At 36.3% G+C, this 15,507-nt stretch overlaps 2 protein-coding genes across 6 annotated transcripts; one reads left to right on the top strand and one right to left on the bottom strand.

The window, feature by feature from the left end:
- Window positions 1–1,912: 1,912 nt before the first annotated feature.
- LOC114761802 (uncharacterized) lies at window positions 1,913–4,589 on the top strand. 2 transcript variants are annotated; one of them, XM_028951237.1, is made up of 8 exons: window positions 1,913–2,148; window positions 2,325–2,364; window positions 2,823–2,893; window positions 3,209–3,303; window positions 3,874–3,941; window positions 4,084–4,194; window positions 4,301–4,439; window positions 4,479–4,589. In XM_028951237.1, the coding sequence occupies exons 1-7, from the start codon at window positions 1,941–1,943 to the stop codon at window positions 4,428–4,430; spliced, it is 723 nt and encodes a 240-aa protein (XP_028807070.1). In that variant the 5' UTR covers window positions 1,913–1,940; the 3' UTR covers window positions 4,431–4,439; window positions 4,479–4,589. The 2 variants fall into 2 exon arrangements, with proteins under 2 accessions (XP_028807070.1, XP_028807069.1); XM_028951236.1 differs by having other exon boundaries at window positions 4,301–4,589.
- A 260-nt stretch (window positions 4,590–4,849) lies between these two features.
- On the bottom strand, window positions 4,850–13,812 carry LOC114761800 (F-box/LRR-repeat protein 15). 4 transcript variants are annotated; one of them, XR_003742185.1, is made up of 19 exons: window positions 13,030–13,812; window positions 11,640–11,895; window positions 11,341–11,473; window positions 11,045–11,141; window positions 10,769–10,966; window positions 10,142–10,412; window positions 9,958–10,056; window positions 9,786–9,874; window positions 9,584–9,683; window positions 9,330–9,500; window positions 8,887–9,039; window positions 8,017–8,177; window positions 7,745–7,943; window positions 6,949–7,415; window positions 6,799–6,862; window positions 6,124–6,210; window positions 5,860–6,012; window positions 5,145–5,214; window positions 4,850–5,028 (listed from the first exon to the last, which is right to left on the bottom strand). XR_003742185.1 is itself a non-coding variant. In XM_028951234.1 (17 exons), the coding sequence occupies exons 1-17, from the start codon at window positions 13,434–13,436 to the stop codon at window positions 5,935–5,937; spliced, it is 3,030 nt and encodes a 1,009-aa protein (XP_028807067.1). In that variant the 5' UTR covers window positions 13,437–13,812; the 3' UTR covers window positions 5,645–5,934. The 4 variants fall into 4 exon arrangements, 1 of the variants encoding a protein (XP_028807067.1); XR_003742184.1 differs by having other exon boundaries at window positions 5,163–5,214; XR_003742186.1 differs by lacking the exon at window positions 5,145–5,214.
- Window positions 13,813–15,507: the final 1,695 nt, after the last annotated feature.

Below are 15,507 nucleotides of genomic sequence, written 5' to 3'. Positions count from 1 at the left end.
AAGAACGTGGTCTCAAAGTGAGTATGGAAGAACGAAATCAGACTGAAACCGACGAACGGAATTGCTGGTACGCCAGAGGAAACAAATTCGCTTGATAGCTTCTCTCCAAGTTTGTAACTGGAGATAGAAAACAAGAAAGCGTCCTTCAACTTTCAGACTGTCGGATCGATTCAATTAATAATGCGGAATTATGAAAAATTGATACTTTTCCTTTCACGAACTAATAAAAGTTGCCGCGAAAATGAGAAAGTTTAGTGTTTCAGTTAACATGACCAGAATTTTTTTTTTCGAAAAAAAAAACTTAACTAATAAAGAATTTTTTTCATTAAAAAACATAAACAGACAAAAGAATCTAAATCATAAATAATAACAGTTAATGAAATATGCTGTGGCGAAAAAATAAATGATTCATTACTTATCACTCAGACACTCACTTGTTAAAAAAAAAAAGTTTGTTGCTAAATATAATTCACCTATAAAGTAATTAATGAGCTTTCTTTTTTTAAATTTTACCCATGTTCACTTAATAAATGCAGGAAAAAAAATAGATGAGAGAAAATATAAAATACAGTTTTAATACCCTTTCTTAATGTAAAAAAAATTATTAATTTAATGTATTTCTTGATTTACGGATTTAAAATACAAGTGACTTATTATTAGTGACATGGTAGTATAACTTATAAGGTAATGGGATATTTACATTTCTCTTGTAAGTAAAATAAGTTTTTGCCATGGATAATTGAAAAAAAAAAGCTCAACCATTATTCCCTTAAATTATATGTTTTTATTATCATAATGTTTTCAATACATTGGAATTGTTTAAAAATTTTATTAACCAGAAGAACATGAAATATTTTTATGCATAAAAAGTATTAGTACATAGTATTTCAATTCAAATATTTTTAGCTAATAAAATTTTCAAACAAAGCTTTCATCAATTTTTTTGAGCACGGCTCTTAAATAACTTTTTCTAACTTAGATACTCGATTACGGGGTGTTTGGATAAAAATAAAACCATGGTTCCAGAAGTGTTTTTACGGTATATGAAGACCCGAACCATGATTTGGGAAAAAATCACCCAAACACCATAAAAAAAAAAATCAAAACCATGGTTTTGACAAAAGCAAAAATTTTTTACTTTTGGGAGAAAAAGGGAGAGTGTGAGAGCTTATGGGATATGTGCTTTGTTGTTTTTCTTTGCCCAGAAAAATATACCTTTTCCAATTATTCATCTCTTTCTTATTGTGTCAGACGCAGTACGAGGGACAGCCTGAGAGTAGATCTCAATAATAATATGACTTTAACACCCTCAATTATTTTTTTATAAACATATTTAATCTTATATCTTATAAATATATATACACATATTAATTATTTATTAATTATATTATCTTATGTATTATTAATTATGTTGATAAAAAATATATTATTAACAATTTTATTTTTTCAAATTAAAATATATCATAAAATCTATTTTTTATGTAATTATCATATTAACTTATGCCTTTTTTAATAATTTGCACATGTAAAAAGTGCTTCTGATAACAATTATCCAAACACTCTCACTTCTCAAAATCACTTTTTCACAAAATCTATTCTTCAGAAACTATTCTCCAAATCGTAGTTTGGTTTTATCCAAACACCCCCTAAATATGTGGAAGAATTTGTCTTGATTTGTAAAAAAATACTTATAAAAAGTGATTATAGGGTGTTCTAAACACTCCCTGTGATGAGGCACTGTTAATTTTTTTTGTTTTTGGCGACTGGACTGCTAATTTTTCATTACTGGCAGTATAAAGCGAACGATAGGGTAGTTCGGTAATTATGAAAACCAAATCTCACCATAAACAAACGAGCGGCTGAGATCCGCCAATTCGGACACACATTTGTGATTATATTTATCAACGAGTGACACCGCCGGGAAAGGATGTTGAGTCGGGATGGCCGGAGTGGGCAGTCCTGCGCATTTCAGCAACAAGCTCTTCAATTCCTCAACCTCTCTCCTTCCTCCAGTCTCACAGAATTTCACCTCGAAACCGAAGCAAGCTCTGCGCGTGAGGTGCGCACTGTCACCCACAAAATGGCGGGAGGGCCGCCGACCTGTCTCGATCTCTCTAGCTCTCTCCCACCTGCTTTTCATTCCTAACCGTATGCTTCTCTCGCTTCCACCTCATTTCTTTCTCACTCTTTGGTTCGAGAGAAATTGAACAACAAAGTGCATCTACTTATTCTCTTTACACTGTAGTATATTTGAAGTGAACTATATATCCTAATTGATCACATACCTCCGCTAACTCTTGCATAATATGTCTTCCATCTTGCAGAGGCTGCTTCAGGAAGCATTTTGGATAGATATGTGAAAAAGTATGACTGTGTTATGGATTTGTTTGTCTTTAATTGGTGTATATTTTTTAGGTGCTGTTACTGGTCAGTGAACGAGCTTAAAGTTGATGGAATAGTAGTTATTGTACAAAATCACTTCATCATTGATAAGCATTTATAGATAATTGCAATGACCTGCAGTTTGAACAAAATTTGCGTGGTATGGAATTAAAATGCAGTTGTTTCGGTGATTCTGCCTTGAGATGATGGCGTTTTCTCATCTACTTTTAACTATATTCAATGACGCTTCTCCTTTATGTTTGAGTATTTAAAATGAGAGAAAAGGTAAAAGACTTAAACAGATAATATCTAATGCAGAACCATGAACTGTTGATTTTGGAATGGGTTTTTCAGTAGGTATGGTTGACATGGATTTGAATTCACTTTCTGTTCACAAAAAGAATGTTGACTTATTTATAACTCGTTCATGTATACACTAGGAAAAGGCTCGATCCTTTGGAGGTTTATGTACCACCTATCATCCTTACGCAGCTACAGATCAAGGACTTGGGTATTGCCCTTTTTTCTCCTCCACTGGTTGCGTTACTAGTGGAAACTTATATGTAGTAGATTGGGAGGCCATTCTAAATATATAGATATGGCTACGTTGAAATGTTTTTACATCTCTTTAGAATAGTGACATCTGGTGATGCAATAATTAAAGCACAACTTTAACCCTATACTACTATTTATTGTATTTTTTCATTCATCATACTTTTTCTATACTAAGTAGGAACTATCTGTGTGCTATGCTAGATATATCTGCAACTTTTATGGATGGAAGATAATATAAAGTTTTCTTATAGTTATCTTCTCACTGCTACAGAGAAAACATTAGATGGTGCTGAGCCCCAATTTGCTGCCTGCCGATCGCTCCTTCGTGCAGGCCCTGCAGCATCTCTTCGTGTAAATATTAGAGCAGTACGTTATGACTTCCTTTGATCCTTGATTTACTCTTTACTCTCCCTTTTCTGGATACAAATCGTTGCTTCTATTTAATTTGAGAAAGAGTTTGCCTCCCAAATTATATCATGTCAGAAGTTAGCTTTTTTAGCCCTCAGTATGTTAGATGATGTCTGAAGCTCCTTACATCTATGATAAATATTTTATGCTTGTCAGTTCCTCGTAATTTTAAAATCCAGATGCCAAGATGGCAAGGGTTTTACTTGCATAAGGAAGCTATTTGCTCACACACCCAGGAATTGCTTTGGTATATAAAACTTTGGTCTTGATCCCTGAAGAAAAGTAACAAAAAAAATACCACTTTGGTTCTCAATAGAAGATCTAGCTTGTAGTTTAATTTGAACTACCAACTACATCTTAGGAGGTAGTATCTTATTAGCCTCCCCATATCAACTGTTTACGAGGAACATCTCTTTTTCTTTTACATCAGGCTAACTGACAGACCCTCGAATTGAAAATGAGTCAAGATACTCTTGAACAAGCCTTAACAACCAGCAATTTCATAGATGCACATCATTTGGATTACAGGTGGCACAATATGCATCTGATAGTGGCAATGGTAAAACTGCGTTCAGCGATGTAGATCAATGTCTAAGGTACTGTCCTCACTTCCCAACAAAACTTGTTCAACGGAATGCCGGTCACAATTAGCCATAGGGGCCGGGGCTATAGTTGGTCTACTGACTTATAATGATGTGAAACTCACAGCATTTTGTTTTTTATTTTTTTTCTGTGAAGTGCTCTGGAGGAACTTGATTCGTTACTTCTGCGCGCATCAAGAAATGAGCCCGAAGCCACAGTCAAGTCTATGAAAGCGAAAATCAGTGCAACTCTTAACGCTTTGGACAGGTAATTTGCCGTGATATATCTTGCACATATGAAATATTTTAGTTAGCATTGTCTTGTGCATGCATGAGAGAGCAAGGTAAAATTACTAATAGGAGATCTGTTACAGCCTTTTACAGACTGTACCTTCCGATGTGCTAAATAAGGGAGAAGTTATAGCTGATTCATACAGGAACATGGAAGATGAGGATACAGCAAGTTTGGACCCTGAATTAAAGCAATTAGAAGAGATCCTCTGAATTGCTAAAATACTGTCTTCTTTTTTTTTTTCCCGGCCAATTGCTAAAATACTTTATCAACGTTTGTAGTTTTAGCCAAGGTGATCAAATTAAAAAGAAGCTAGGCGGTGGCATAACATTAAGCATAATTTGAATAGACCCTCACGATTTTTCTTTTAACCTGTAAAATCGCACTGCAGTTTCTAGTAGCAGTGGTGATGAAAATTGAAAGCATTCGCAATTGTGGGATTGAAGACAGCTAAAGTCAGTCATCAATGCCCAATTGACCCTTATTTGATCTTATCTTTGGACAGAATGGTATAGACACATCTAATGACCTACGTTACTGTCTCTCTAGTCCTGTTTGTTTGGGGGCTGTTGTCCTGCGAAGTAAAACAGTCTGGGTCTTAATGCAAGGGTTTTTTTTTTTTTGTGGGGGGGGGGGCCAAAGCCCCTTTTTTTACAAACAAAAACAAAAACAAACTCTTTAATCCATCTCTGATTTTTGGGTGCCTGCAACCCGCCTCCATCCATTCCCTTCTGCATGTTCCATTAAGCCACCGTTTTATCATCCAGCAGTGGCTCGTAGTCCTGGAGCACTTAATATTGAAGCTTTATTCTGTTCCGATAGGAATACGGGGTGTTTGATTAAAACACTTTTAGAAAATACTTTCATACAAATCAAGATAAAATTTTGCCTGCTCGCTTACTTCGTAAACATGATTTACTTTTCACCCAAATATTGAATGTAACCTGGTCTTCATTTGCTTCAGCTGTTGATATCACCCAATCCATTTCATTCCTCCTGTTAAATGGAATGTACTGTATCATTTTTCGCGTGCATCGTTGCATTACTACCTTTTCTTTTTTCTCCTGACGTCATTTATTTTCTGTCCAACTCCCCAAGGTACCATCACCTATGACGCTTACCTTAAAACTTAAACAAGTAAACTACACTTCATTCCGCCAAATTTATATCATATTTAACTTCAGTCTAGAATAGAATTGGGAAGTTGGAAATAAATACAAACCCAAGAACTAATTACTAACTAATACTACTATCACAACTTACAGCAGAGACTATGCGCGTTGCTCTTGCCATACCCTATAGATGTTTATATCACTTCAAACTCAAACAAATAATTTACACAATAACAGTACAAAGTCAAATACCTAATGCTTAGAACAAACGGAAGAACTATTTAAACCGCTTTTGCTTTAGGATAAAAAAAAAAATGCAGCAACAAAATTTTAAATTTAATATATACAAACGAAACAGGCGTAACAGATACATGAACAAGACCAGAAATAAATATAACCGAGAATACAGATTATTTAAACAAAACACAAGACATACCCCTATATTCCTACATTCCAAACAACCACATTGACAGTGGAATTGTCGATCACTTGTATTATAATGCACCGAAGAAATAACCCGATTTATTACCAAATGTGCCATCACTCTCAGATAATGAACAGAATAAGCAATGGAAAATTTGTATATCGCTGGTACACGCAATCATTAACCTGACAAGCTGCGCAAAATTCGCTTCAAACTAGGACACACCACACGTAATCTTCCCACACTGGTCAAGCTTATCTGTGGACCACCACAAGCACACAGAAATTTAATAGGAAGGCTTAAACCAGATTGTCCAAGAACAACCTGCTCAATACTGAGTGAAAATAGGATAAAAATGATCATTCGCACCTTTGGACAAAAGCGGACATCAAGGGTCTCCAGCATGCTGCATCTTGATATCGCAGCCTCAACAGCTTCCTCATCAATGTTGCAAGACTAGAGCAAAAATTATACCCCCACCACCAAACATAAAAATAAATGAGTCAAAGTGACAAGACCAAAGAAACCAGACCCAATAACTTCTACGGACAAGCAGTCTCAAATAGCATAAGGATTAAAGTAACAATTTTAAACAGCAAAAATGAACCTAAAGGATGAATTACTAAACTAAACTGTAACTACTTGGCCAATTAATTATGACAATACCCTTCAAGGTCAACCCAAATTCATAAACACTTGTTTTATGAGCGGCAAGGGCCAAAGTGTCAACCCCACACATAGGAACAGCTTTTCACAAAAGTTTTGAAGGAGTCATTGCCAGTCATGTGAAGCACGACAGAAGACTGGCACTTAAAAGCTTAAACCACAGCAAATAGGCCATGCCATATACTCAAACATGGTCAAAATTTCTTCAAAACCATGCATTGATGACAGCTACTAACAATATGTCATGCAGATAAAGGAATCAAAGTATGCCTCAATATACAAGAAACTAAATAAAACAATAATAGCTGGTGTCAAGAAGCATCAAAACACCATGTTTACTCAATCTCAATATTACATTGGCAGGCAAGACATAAATACCTGAAGAAATAGGGTAGTTAGCCTCGGACACTCGAGCTTCAAAACTTCCAAAGAGGAACAATTGCTGGATAGAATACAAAAATTGTAACATTTAACACATTTGACATATGGATACAAACTAACCACAGATTATTAGAGCACCAACTATACCTTAAATTAAGAAAGCATAGGTTGAGACAGGTTAAATCGACCTCCTTTAAATTTGTCGATAAAGAAAGGTTCAAAGAAAGCAAATGCCAACAACGTGCTGTTGGCGGAATGAGAACTTTCCTAATATTTTGACATCCCACACAGTTGAGGTTCTGCAGTAAACGGTTGGGCGGATTGCAGAACCCATGGACATGCTCATTTGAAGTCATGCCAGATGAGATGTCTAAAGCAGGCAACTCAGTAGCTTGACCATGATTGATGCCCCAATTCAAATCATGCATATTCACACATCCATTTAAGCTCACATGTGTGAGCTGTGTACAGCAAGCAAGAAGCTCCTCTATGGCAGATTGACAGAGAGTTCCATAAGACAAGTCTAACTCCCGAAGTGCTGGTAAAGCACCCCTCTTGTAAAGAGGCTCAAGTGATGAATCGGTAAGATATTTGCATGCCTGTAACTTTAATACCTTAAAGAAACAAAAAGAAAAAAGCGCTGTTAGAAAGGAGGAAGAGAAGACACGCACAAACACAGGTGGCAACATTCCCTGATCGATGATTCAAGAGGGAAAAAGTGTCAGAAAAAGTAGCATATCATCCGTGACAAGCAAATACCACTACTCAGCTAGTTATTTCCAGTTTATAGCAATATTAGGCTACCATCTTAATTGCCTGAAACAATGACACAAAGTACTTCTCTACTAGACAACAAAGATTCTAGTTAATCAAATATACAAAGCTATTATTCTGCATAATAGTAGTATTAAGTAGGAGTATGAAAATAAAAGGTAATACTTGCCTGAAGTTTGGAGCAAGAATCAAAAACAGGCTGCAAATCCATCAAAAAAGTGTATGATAAATCAAGAAAAGTCAGGTTTTGAAGACAGTGCAGAGAACAAAGTCCATATGATCCAATTGATGGGCATGACATCAATATTAATGACTCGATCAGTGGGCATGAAGCAGTTGTTGCAGACAAGCAGTCATCTGTTAGTTGGCTGTACGAACAAACAAATGTCAGTTTATATAATGCAACAAAGAAACATAAGAAACTAATCAATGCTTCATAACCTGCAAAAGGAAGCATCCAAAGATGCCAGAAGTGGGCAGTTAATGGATGCTTCGGAGAGGACGCCACATCCTTTCAATTCAAGTGAGACCATGACAGGTGCTTCAATGCTAATTATGTTCAATTTGGGACAAATTCCCAAATTGAGACATCGAAGAGCTACCTGAAAAGCAAGAGTAAAACAGATAACCCTCAGCCTCCATCTAAAGGAAATCAGACAAACTGCTAGAACTAATTATAGGAAGCTAACAAACTCCAAAGCCCTGGCCCCATACACCAAAACTGCCAAAGTAATTTGATGAGGGGGCAAAATAAACACAAATCTTACCTTGATGACTATACTTCTGTTTGAGGATTGAACACAAAGGCAACAAAATAAGAGAACTTCACATTTAAACCACTATACAGTACCTATTTATACATTGGCTAAAATACACAAAGCTCCCCTAAATTTTAGGTCAGGTGCACGTTACCTCTCTAACCTTTAAAAGTTTAAATTAAAGACCTTGATGTTTTATATTTTGAGTATTACATGTCAAATGCCAAATATTATTTTTTTTAAATGAAATGGTATAGAATTAAAAATATATATTAAAAAAGGACATGACCAAAACCGTTGACTTTAACGCCAATTTTACTGGCAAGGGGGTTGATATTCAAAACATGAAACATCATGGTCCTTAATTTAAATTTTTAAATGTTAAGGAGGTAACGTGCAACTGACCCAAAGTTCATGGGATTTTTGTGTATTTTAGCCTTTATGCATTTATCATCTCCTTTGTACCGATGATCACAAAAAGGCATAAAGAACTTATTATTCTTATCATGCAATTGTAAAACAATTTAAAGAATGTAGTTGAAAAAATGCTTACAGGACAGAATGATGCTCTTTCCAAATGATCGCAACCATCTAAGCAAACTCTATCAAGCTTAGGGCATGTGAGCTCGAGAGTAGTAATTGCCCGACAACCAACAAGGGAAAGGCTGACTAAAGAGCTGCTGATGAACTGAACTGCTGTCAAGCTCTGAAGAAATTAGAACCCGACTTGAGCTAAAGAACAATTACAGTATGAAGGAACAAAAACAAATATGGCAGAATCAGGATTTCGTAGGCACATAATCTCAAACATAAAAGCTATATCTTAAAGCATCGGCTTTAACTTTCAAAGCGGATCCCAGAGCATAATTATGTCCAACTGATGCATAATAAACATGTAGAACGTGGTGAAAATACGTACTGTTAGTCTAGATTCATCAAAAGCAGATTTAGAAAATGGCCTTTAGGCAGGCAGAGAATACAGATTCAAGCACATACCTCACAATTATCAAGAATTAATGATTTCAACATAGGACATCCTCCGCCATCACCAAAAACATCACATATAGAATTTGTCAAAGATTCACAGTCAGAGAGGTCGACCTCTTGCAAAGATTGGCATTGTAGAGCCAATGAGGTTAAGCTATCCTGTTTTTTTAACGCTAATTTCTGCACCCAAACAGTCAATCTTTTAGACTGATGAAGTTTAATTCACAGAACACGGGAATACTATAACAGATTCAAAGACATACTTGAAGTGAATTTGAAGTGATATTCATCCGATGGAGCGCAGGACAATTAGAAACAACAATAGAAGACAGCATTGTAGTCCTCAAGTTCAAATCAGCAAATCTACCAAGTGAATGAGTGTCTAGTCAGCAAGCAATGGTAAAAATCAAGATGAAAACCATCATATTTTCCTAGGGATGAGAAAGAAATGAGGCCGAAGAATACTTGCGACAATGAACCAATCTAATACTCTGCAAGCGAGGAAGTTCCAAGAATATAGATGTCAATAGACTGCAATTATCAAGCTCCAAAACCTGCAAGGCAAGAATAGTTTAATCTCTTCGATTATGCATACTTAGTAAATCAGATATCTCAGTATCAAAGACAGTTTCAATACCTCCAACAAATGACAATAAGATATGGCAGCCATTGACGCTGAAGTAATTCCCTCACAGCTGTGAAGCTTGAGCACTGTCAACATTGGCAGTCTAACAGACTTCAATGAGAAACAAAGAAGCTCATCAATAAAGGCTAATAGAATCTATACTTTGCCAAAGAAAATTACAACCGCCAGAGCATACCTCCAGGGAGATATTTGGGCAGTATGATGCATCAAGATAACTAAGGTTAGCACAATTGACGGATATTTCCCGCAGTGTTTCATCACTAACACATGAACAATTTGACAAGTCCAGGGAGACTAATTGAGGACATGAAATTGCAGCTGCACGAATTGCAGCATCAGGAAGTTTGTGGCAAGAGCCCATGTCAAGCTCACGCAAAAGTGGGCAATTAAGCCCAGCCTGGGCCATATTACTGCGCTTCAACGACAATTTTTCAAGTTGCGGGCACCTAAGAAAATATGGCATTACTTATAACTGAAATAAAATAAATTAATTTTAATCTGAAATAACACTAAAACATTATTCGTGCATGGCATGATACAAGTACTTTATAATACCATTTTCTACACAAGGACTTCAATCAAACAAATACATAAAATTAAACAACCTAAGCATCATATGCACAAGCACTGCACGAAAATTGCATGGCTTCTACAAAGCTGCTGCTCAGTAGGTGCAACGACAAAAGCTATGATGGAAGAAAATTCAGAAAAATGTTTGATAAAAAAGGTAATAAAAGCCTCTGTGACATAGCAATTTGATTCCCAATAATATGCCATAAAAATTGCTACCAAACTTCTTTACCTGATTGATATGCGCATAACACGACATTTTACTAATAGAAGATGACGTAATCTATCATGATTAATGGCTATCTCCTGAATACCATTGCCAAGTGTAGCGTCATTGATGTTCAATCTTCTCAGCACAGAGCAATTGGCTAAAGTATGGAAAAAATTATCACCTATCTGTCCTCTTCCCAATGTTATAGCCTCAAGATTTCTGGCAACAATGATGAAAAATCAGCCAGACCTCTAGGCGTTTAATTGGCCACATAAATACCATTGTAACCCCACATACCTTAATGAAGATACAGCCTCCATAACAAGCCAGTGAATAGCAGGACCAGATATCTTTATTGACGTGGCATTAGGATAACGTGTACACATATTTGCAACTGTAAATACATATAGAGCTTAAATAAACATCTTCCTCAGTACAATCAAAACAAGTCTCTGCCACTGGCGCAGAGCATACTTAAAATATTCACTTCATAGTAGATTCTTCAAAAACTTGCCATAGCAGCATTTTTGATTTTGGTATACCGTAGCACTAACTAATTTTGTGAATGACAATTAGTAAAAATCTTCACTTACATTGGTCTACGGATATGTCCCGATCTTCAAAATCCAAACACCTCCAGAAATCTTCATGAGCACTAGCAGCTCTCCACTGCCTACAGACACTGGCAGCTTTGCAGAGATCACGGTGATCCAAGAAAGAGAAAACCTGATTACATGAATAGGGAACAGGAGTTTTAGAAATAAAACTAAACCACTAGAGGGGGAAAGGAATGAAATCATAAATTAGTACTTGATATTATTTGAAGCAGCTCCACCATATTTAAAAATAAACAAAGTGCACAACAGAGATAAAAAATTTCCCTGGAGCATACCATATGCAATAAATCTTCAGTAAAATCCATCTTGACTTCCAAGTCTTCTGCTATTGAGACATCACTGCCATCTGCCTCACTCTCTTTCATACAGCTAGAATCAGAGTTGCACTCCTCAGCAGCACCCATCAACATAAAAGCATTGTAACCCGTGTCATGATGAGATTGAACAGATGAACATTGGATACTATCCTGGCCCATGGATGCGCTGGATTTCCTCATTTTTGAAGACGCTGGCGTTGCATAACGAAGCTGACTGGAAAACACATTTACTCATAACTAGAGAATATATAATGATGTGCTGAAGTTTGCCCGTTAAACATCAGCAAATGATTTGCAGAAATTTTCTAATGTCATACCCAAATGCTACAAGTAGAATCAGGAACTAGCATTTCAAGTGTCAGATAATTTATCTCTTTCAAAGAATGATATGGTGAAGGGCTAAACAACGGCGTATACTAGATCAAGACAACCACTTATGTCCCTCTTCCCGATAAGTATTATATACAATAGTGAAGTCAAAGCAACATACAAAATAGAGAAGTGGCATGCAACAGAACACTGAGAACAAAACAACAAAAGCATCCGTAAATTTCAGTTTAATCCCAAAGAGAAGCCATTTCACAAGAGTAAAAAGAAAGAAATAAAAAAAAATTAATGAGAAAAACTACCTTCATGAAATTTCTATAGTCCTCTTCCATCATTTATAACAACTACCTTCGTGAAATTTCTATAGTCCCCTTCCATCATTTGTAACACATCAAACAACTGATGCCAACACGCAAAACAAACTTCACTTTCACATACAATTACTCGCAAACTCCCAGATACCAGTAGTACTAATTGTTTTCTGGGGCGCCACCTTTTTTAAAGAGTGAAAATCTGTTGAAGCTGACGTGAAGGATATGGTTTCTCTATATCATGCGTTAGAAATAAGACGATATGGCCAAGCCAAGTACCCCCAATCAAGGCGATGAACGACGGACCCTTTTTTCAGTTATTTGTACAGGCACAACTAAATCTTCTTTACACGAGAGAAATTGATCGGAGAGAAAAAAAAATAACCAGAAATTTCCTAGTGCCTGGGAGTAAGTACGCCCTTGATTCATGACAATAAACATTTTATGGGCCTGAGCCACTTTAGGCATATAGCACATATAATTCAAGTACCACATTTAGTCAATATCGAATTATCGGAACAATTTCAAGCTTGCAACTAGTGTTTCCACACTAAAATGATTTTTAAATTCAAGAAAAAAGCCCAACAACTATGATTTAAAGGACGGTCAATTCGGAGTGGAAATGACAGGTGAGAGTAATGTTGTTGAAAGCCATGCGAATTTTCAGAAAGGAAAATCAAAGCACGGTTGACTGGGCGTCTGAAACTCACTCGAAATCGGAGAGAACTTTAGCGCGCTTACGCGGAGAATCGAGACCATCATCATCGGCACTACCCGAGCCAGCTGATACAACAGCATAGGCCGAACTACTCTCACCGTCGGACCACCGCGATGTTCGAGGCTGCGAATTGAACCAAGTGTGAGCCCCATCCATACTCAAAGCCCTACCCATCGCGTTAGACCACGCGAAATGGTCTTCGCCTTCACGCCTATTTACAGCCAGACTCAGGGTCGTATCAGTGCCAACCAAAGGGTCATCGTCATTCTCGATATTGTCATCAAGCAAGCGGTCCTTTTCGAAAAAGTTTATCTCTCTCATAGAGTTGGAACAATTGTCTTCCTCTCTTGCCTCCTCCTCGTCCTCTTCGCTGAAGCATAGACAGCACCAAATCCTCATGCACTTGGTGTATGAATCTACAAACTTACGAACCGTAGGTCACGATCCCACGCATTTGTGACGAAAATTCAGCGGATGAGGCCGATTCAAGTGAAACCCTAACGTCGAGAGAAGAGGAGGCCGGTATCAAAAGCTCAGGTCACAGAAAAACCTGATCGAATTTTGTGAATGTAGGAATGGCAGGAGAGAGGGAACGATAAGAGATTGAATGGATCTGATCGGATCTCGGAAGCTGCTTTCTTGGGATGGATCGTTGGTTGCTCAGTATCTCCCTGGGTAGTGGAGGGATGAAAAAGGAACAGATGAAATAGGAAACAGAAAAAGGAACGGTATGGGGGGGAGCGAAACGACGACGTTTAAGCAGAATCAGCGAGTTCATAGTGAAGCTTGCTTGGTTGGTGTCTCCATCTTGGTGTGGACGCCAGGTGGAAGCAGCCAGCAGGAAGGGAGCATGATGTCTTCCAAATTGAAGACCATTCTTGTTAATGAAAAGTCCGGTGGCATCCTCAGCCGTTCGTGTCTGAGTTGGAGTCTCGGACTCTCCCATATACGTCACCAGACATCAATTACGCTACCAACCTTGTTCATAAATGTCATTATTTATCTCTAATAATAATACTAAAATATAATAATATAAATTATTAACCTTAGTCATTTTTTGTAATTTCATGGTGTACCGTTGTAATCCTTCGGTATCGGTTTTTCCCAGCAGTTCTGATGCGTCGTTTTTCCTAGAAAGTACAAGCATGTATGTAATAACACGAAAACATGTAGCTGATGTAAGGAGATGATAACAAATCAAAATACAAATAATTCAAAGTGAATACAAACAGATTAAATAATTACTAGTATTTATTACAACCACCTAGCATGTGGACTGGCTCGACAGAAGATGTGTCAGTGCGTAAAAATCTAATCTAGGCTTGGCAGTTGGCACGCATTGTTTTATGAATATCAGGATCATTCCGCCACCTCACGCGTGGAATTGAGGAGCCTCTTCCCATTTATAATTGAAATGATATGGCAGTGAGTTAAAGTTAAAACTAAAAATGAATTTCAATAAAATGAAAAAATAAAATAAAATTCTTGTTTGTGTCTGATTTGATGAAAACGAGAGCAGAACAAAATAGGTTATGTTTGTTATTACAATTGAAATCATTTATAAACATATTTTATATAAACAAGATAAAAATCTTCTCACATATTTACCTCGTATTCCGTAAATTATTATTTAAAAGCTATTTATAAGTTATTCTAAATGAATCTATAAAAAATTGATCAAACAACTATAAACTTTTGGCGTGAAATTCTTTCGTGCTTATTTTCTTTCTAATTAATCAACATCATCTTATACATGCGCGGCTGAGAAAACAAATTTATACAGGCAATTGATAGTAATAGAAATGAGTTTGCAATAATATCTTTTTTGTTTCTATACGAGAGAGCAAAGTAGTACTAATCCATTTTTCCATTCTCCCGGACAAAGTATCGTTCTATTCAAAGAGGGAAAAAATCTCCATTTCCAAATTTATAAGCACAACATAAGAGATGCACTCCACCTACTCAACAAGATAATCTTAATTATAGAAATTAAATAACTGACTTTTAAAAATTAAAAAATTAGTTAATTTAGTTATTTAAGAATCAAAAATAAAACGATAATTCTCGTTCCTCTTATTTTTTGATTTGGAAGAAGCCAAAGTAGACATAAAACTCATCACAAGTAACAATATAATGCTTGCTTAAGGTGCTTTCTTGTGACGGATTTGTCAAAAGTTATTCACAAGAAACTGCTCTATTTCATCATTATTATAAAGATTTGTTAAAAACTTAAGAAAATGCATTAAAAATTTAATTAAAGTTAGTTGGCGAGTTTACAATGTTAAAATGAAAAATATTCTCGGTGGAATTTTTTATTAAAATAATGTGATTATTAGTTAGTTGGAAGATTGTATGGTCAGTTAATATTAAAGCTTTTTTTTCTCACCTCAATAAAATATCTAATGTTAGAAATTACCACCACTATGAAAAATGGCAGGGCCAAATCAAGGCCCGGGGGGGTAGATTACAA

This window comes from Neltuma alba, unplaced genomic scaffold (genome assembly GCF_004799145.2).
Source record: "Neltuma alba isolate B1F8T4 unplaced genomic scaffold, ASM479914v2 tig00011136_pilon, whole genome shotgun sequence".
Classification (NCBI taxonomy): domain Eukaryota; kingdom Viridiplantae; phylum Streptophyta; class Magnoliopsida; order Fabales; family Fabaceae; genus Neltuma; species Neltuma alba.
Note: the sequence above shows the minus strand (reverse complement) of the source record. Positions and strands in the feature narration are given on the sequence as shown.

Bases quoted from the DNA above. Each gene is read 5' to 3' on its own strand.
- LOC114761802 (XM_028951237.1), top strand. From the start codon at position 1,941: ATGGCCGGAGTGGGCAGTCCTGCGCATTTCAGCAACAAGCTCTTCAAT. The intron at 2,894-3,208 runs GTATTGCCCTTT...TCACTGCTACAG, and splicing joins GCTACAGATCAAGGACTTGG to AGAAAACATTAGATGGTGCT. The intron at 3,942-4,083 runs GTACTGTCCTCA...TTTTCTGTGAAG, and splicing joins GATGTAGATCAATGTCTAAG to TGCTCTGGAGGAACTTGATT.
- LOC114761800 (XM_028951234.1), bottom strand. From the start codon at position 13,436: ATGAGGATTTGGTGCTGTCTATGCTTCAGCGAAGAGGACGAGGAGGAG. The intron at 9,040-9,329 runs GTATGTGCTTGA...TAATTTCTTCAG, and splicing joins TAATTCTTGATAATTGTGAG to AGCTTGACAGCAGTTCAGTT. The intron at 7,416-7,744 runs GCAAGTATTACC...TGTTTCTTTAAG, and splicing joins ATTCTTGCTCCAAACTTCAG to GTATTAAAGTTACAGGCATG.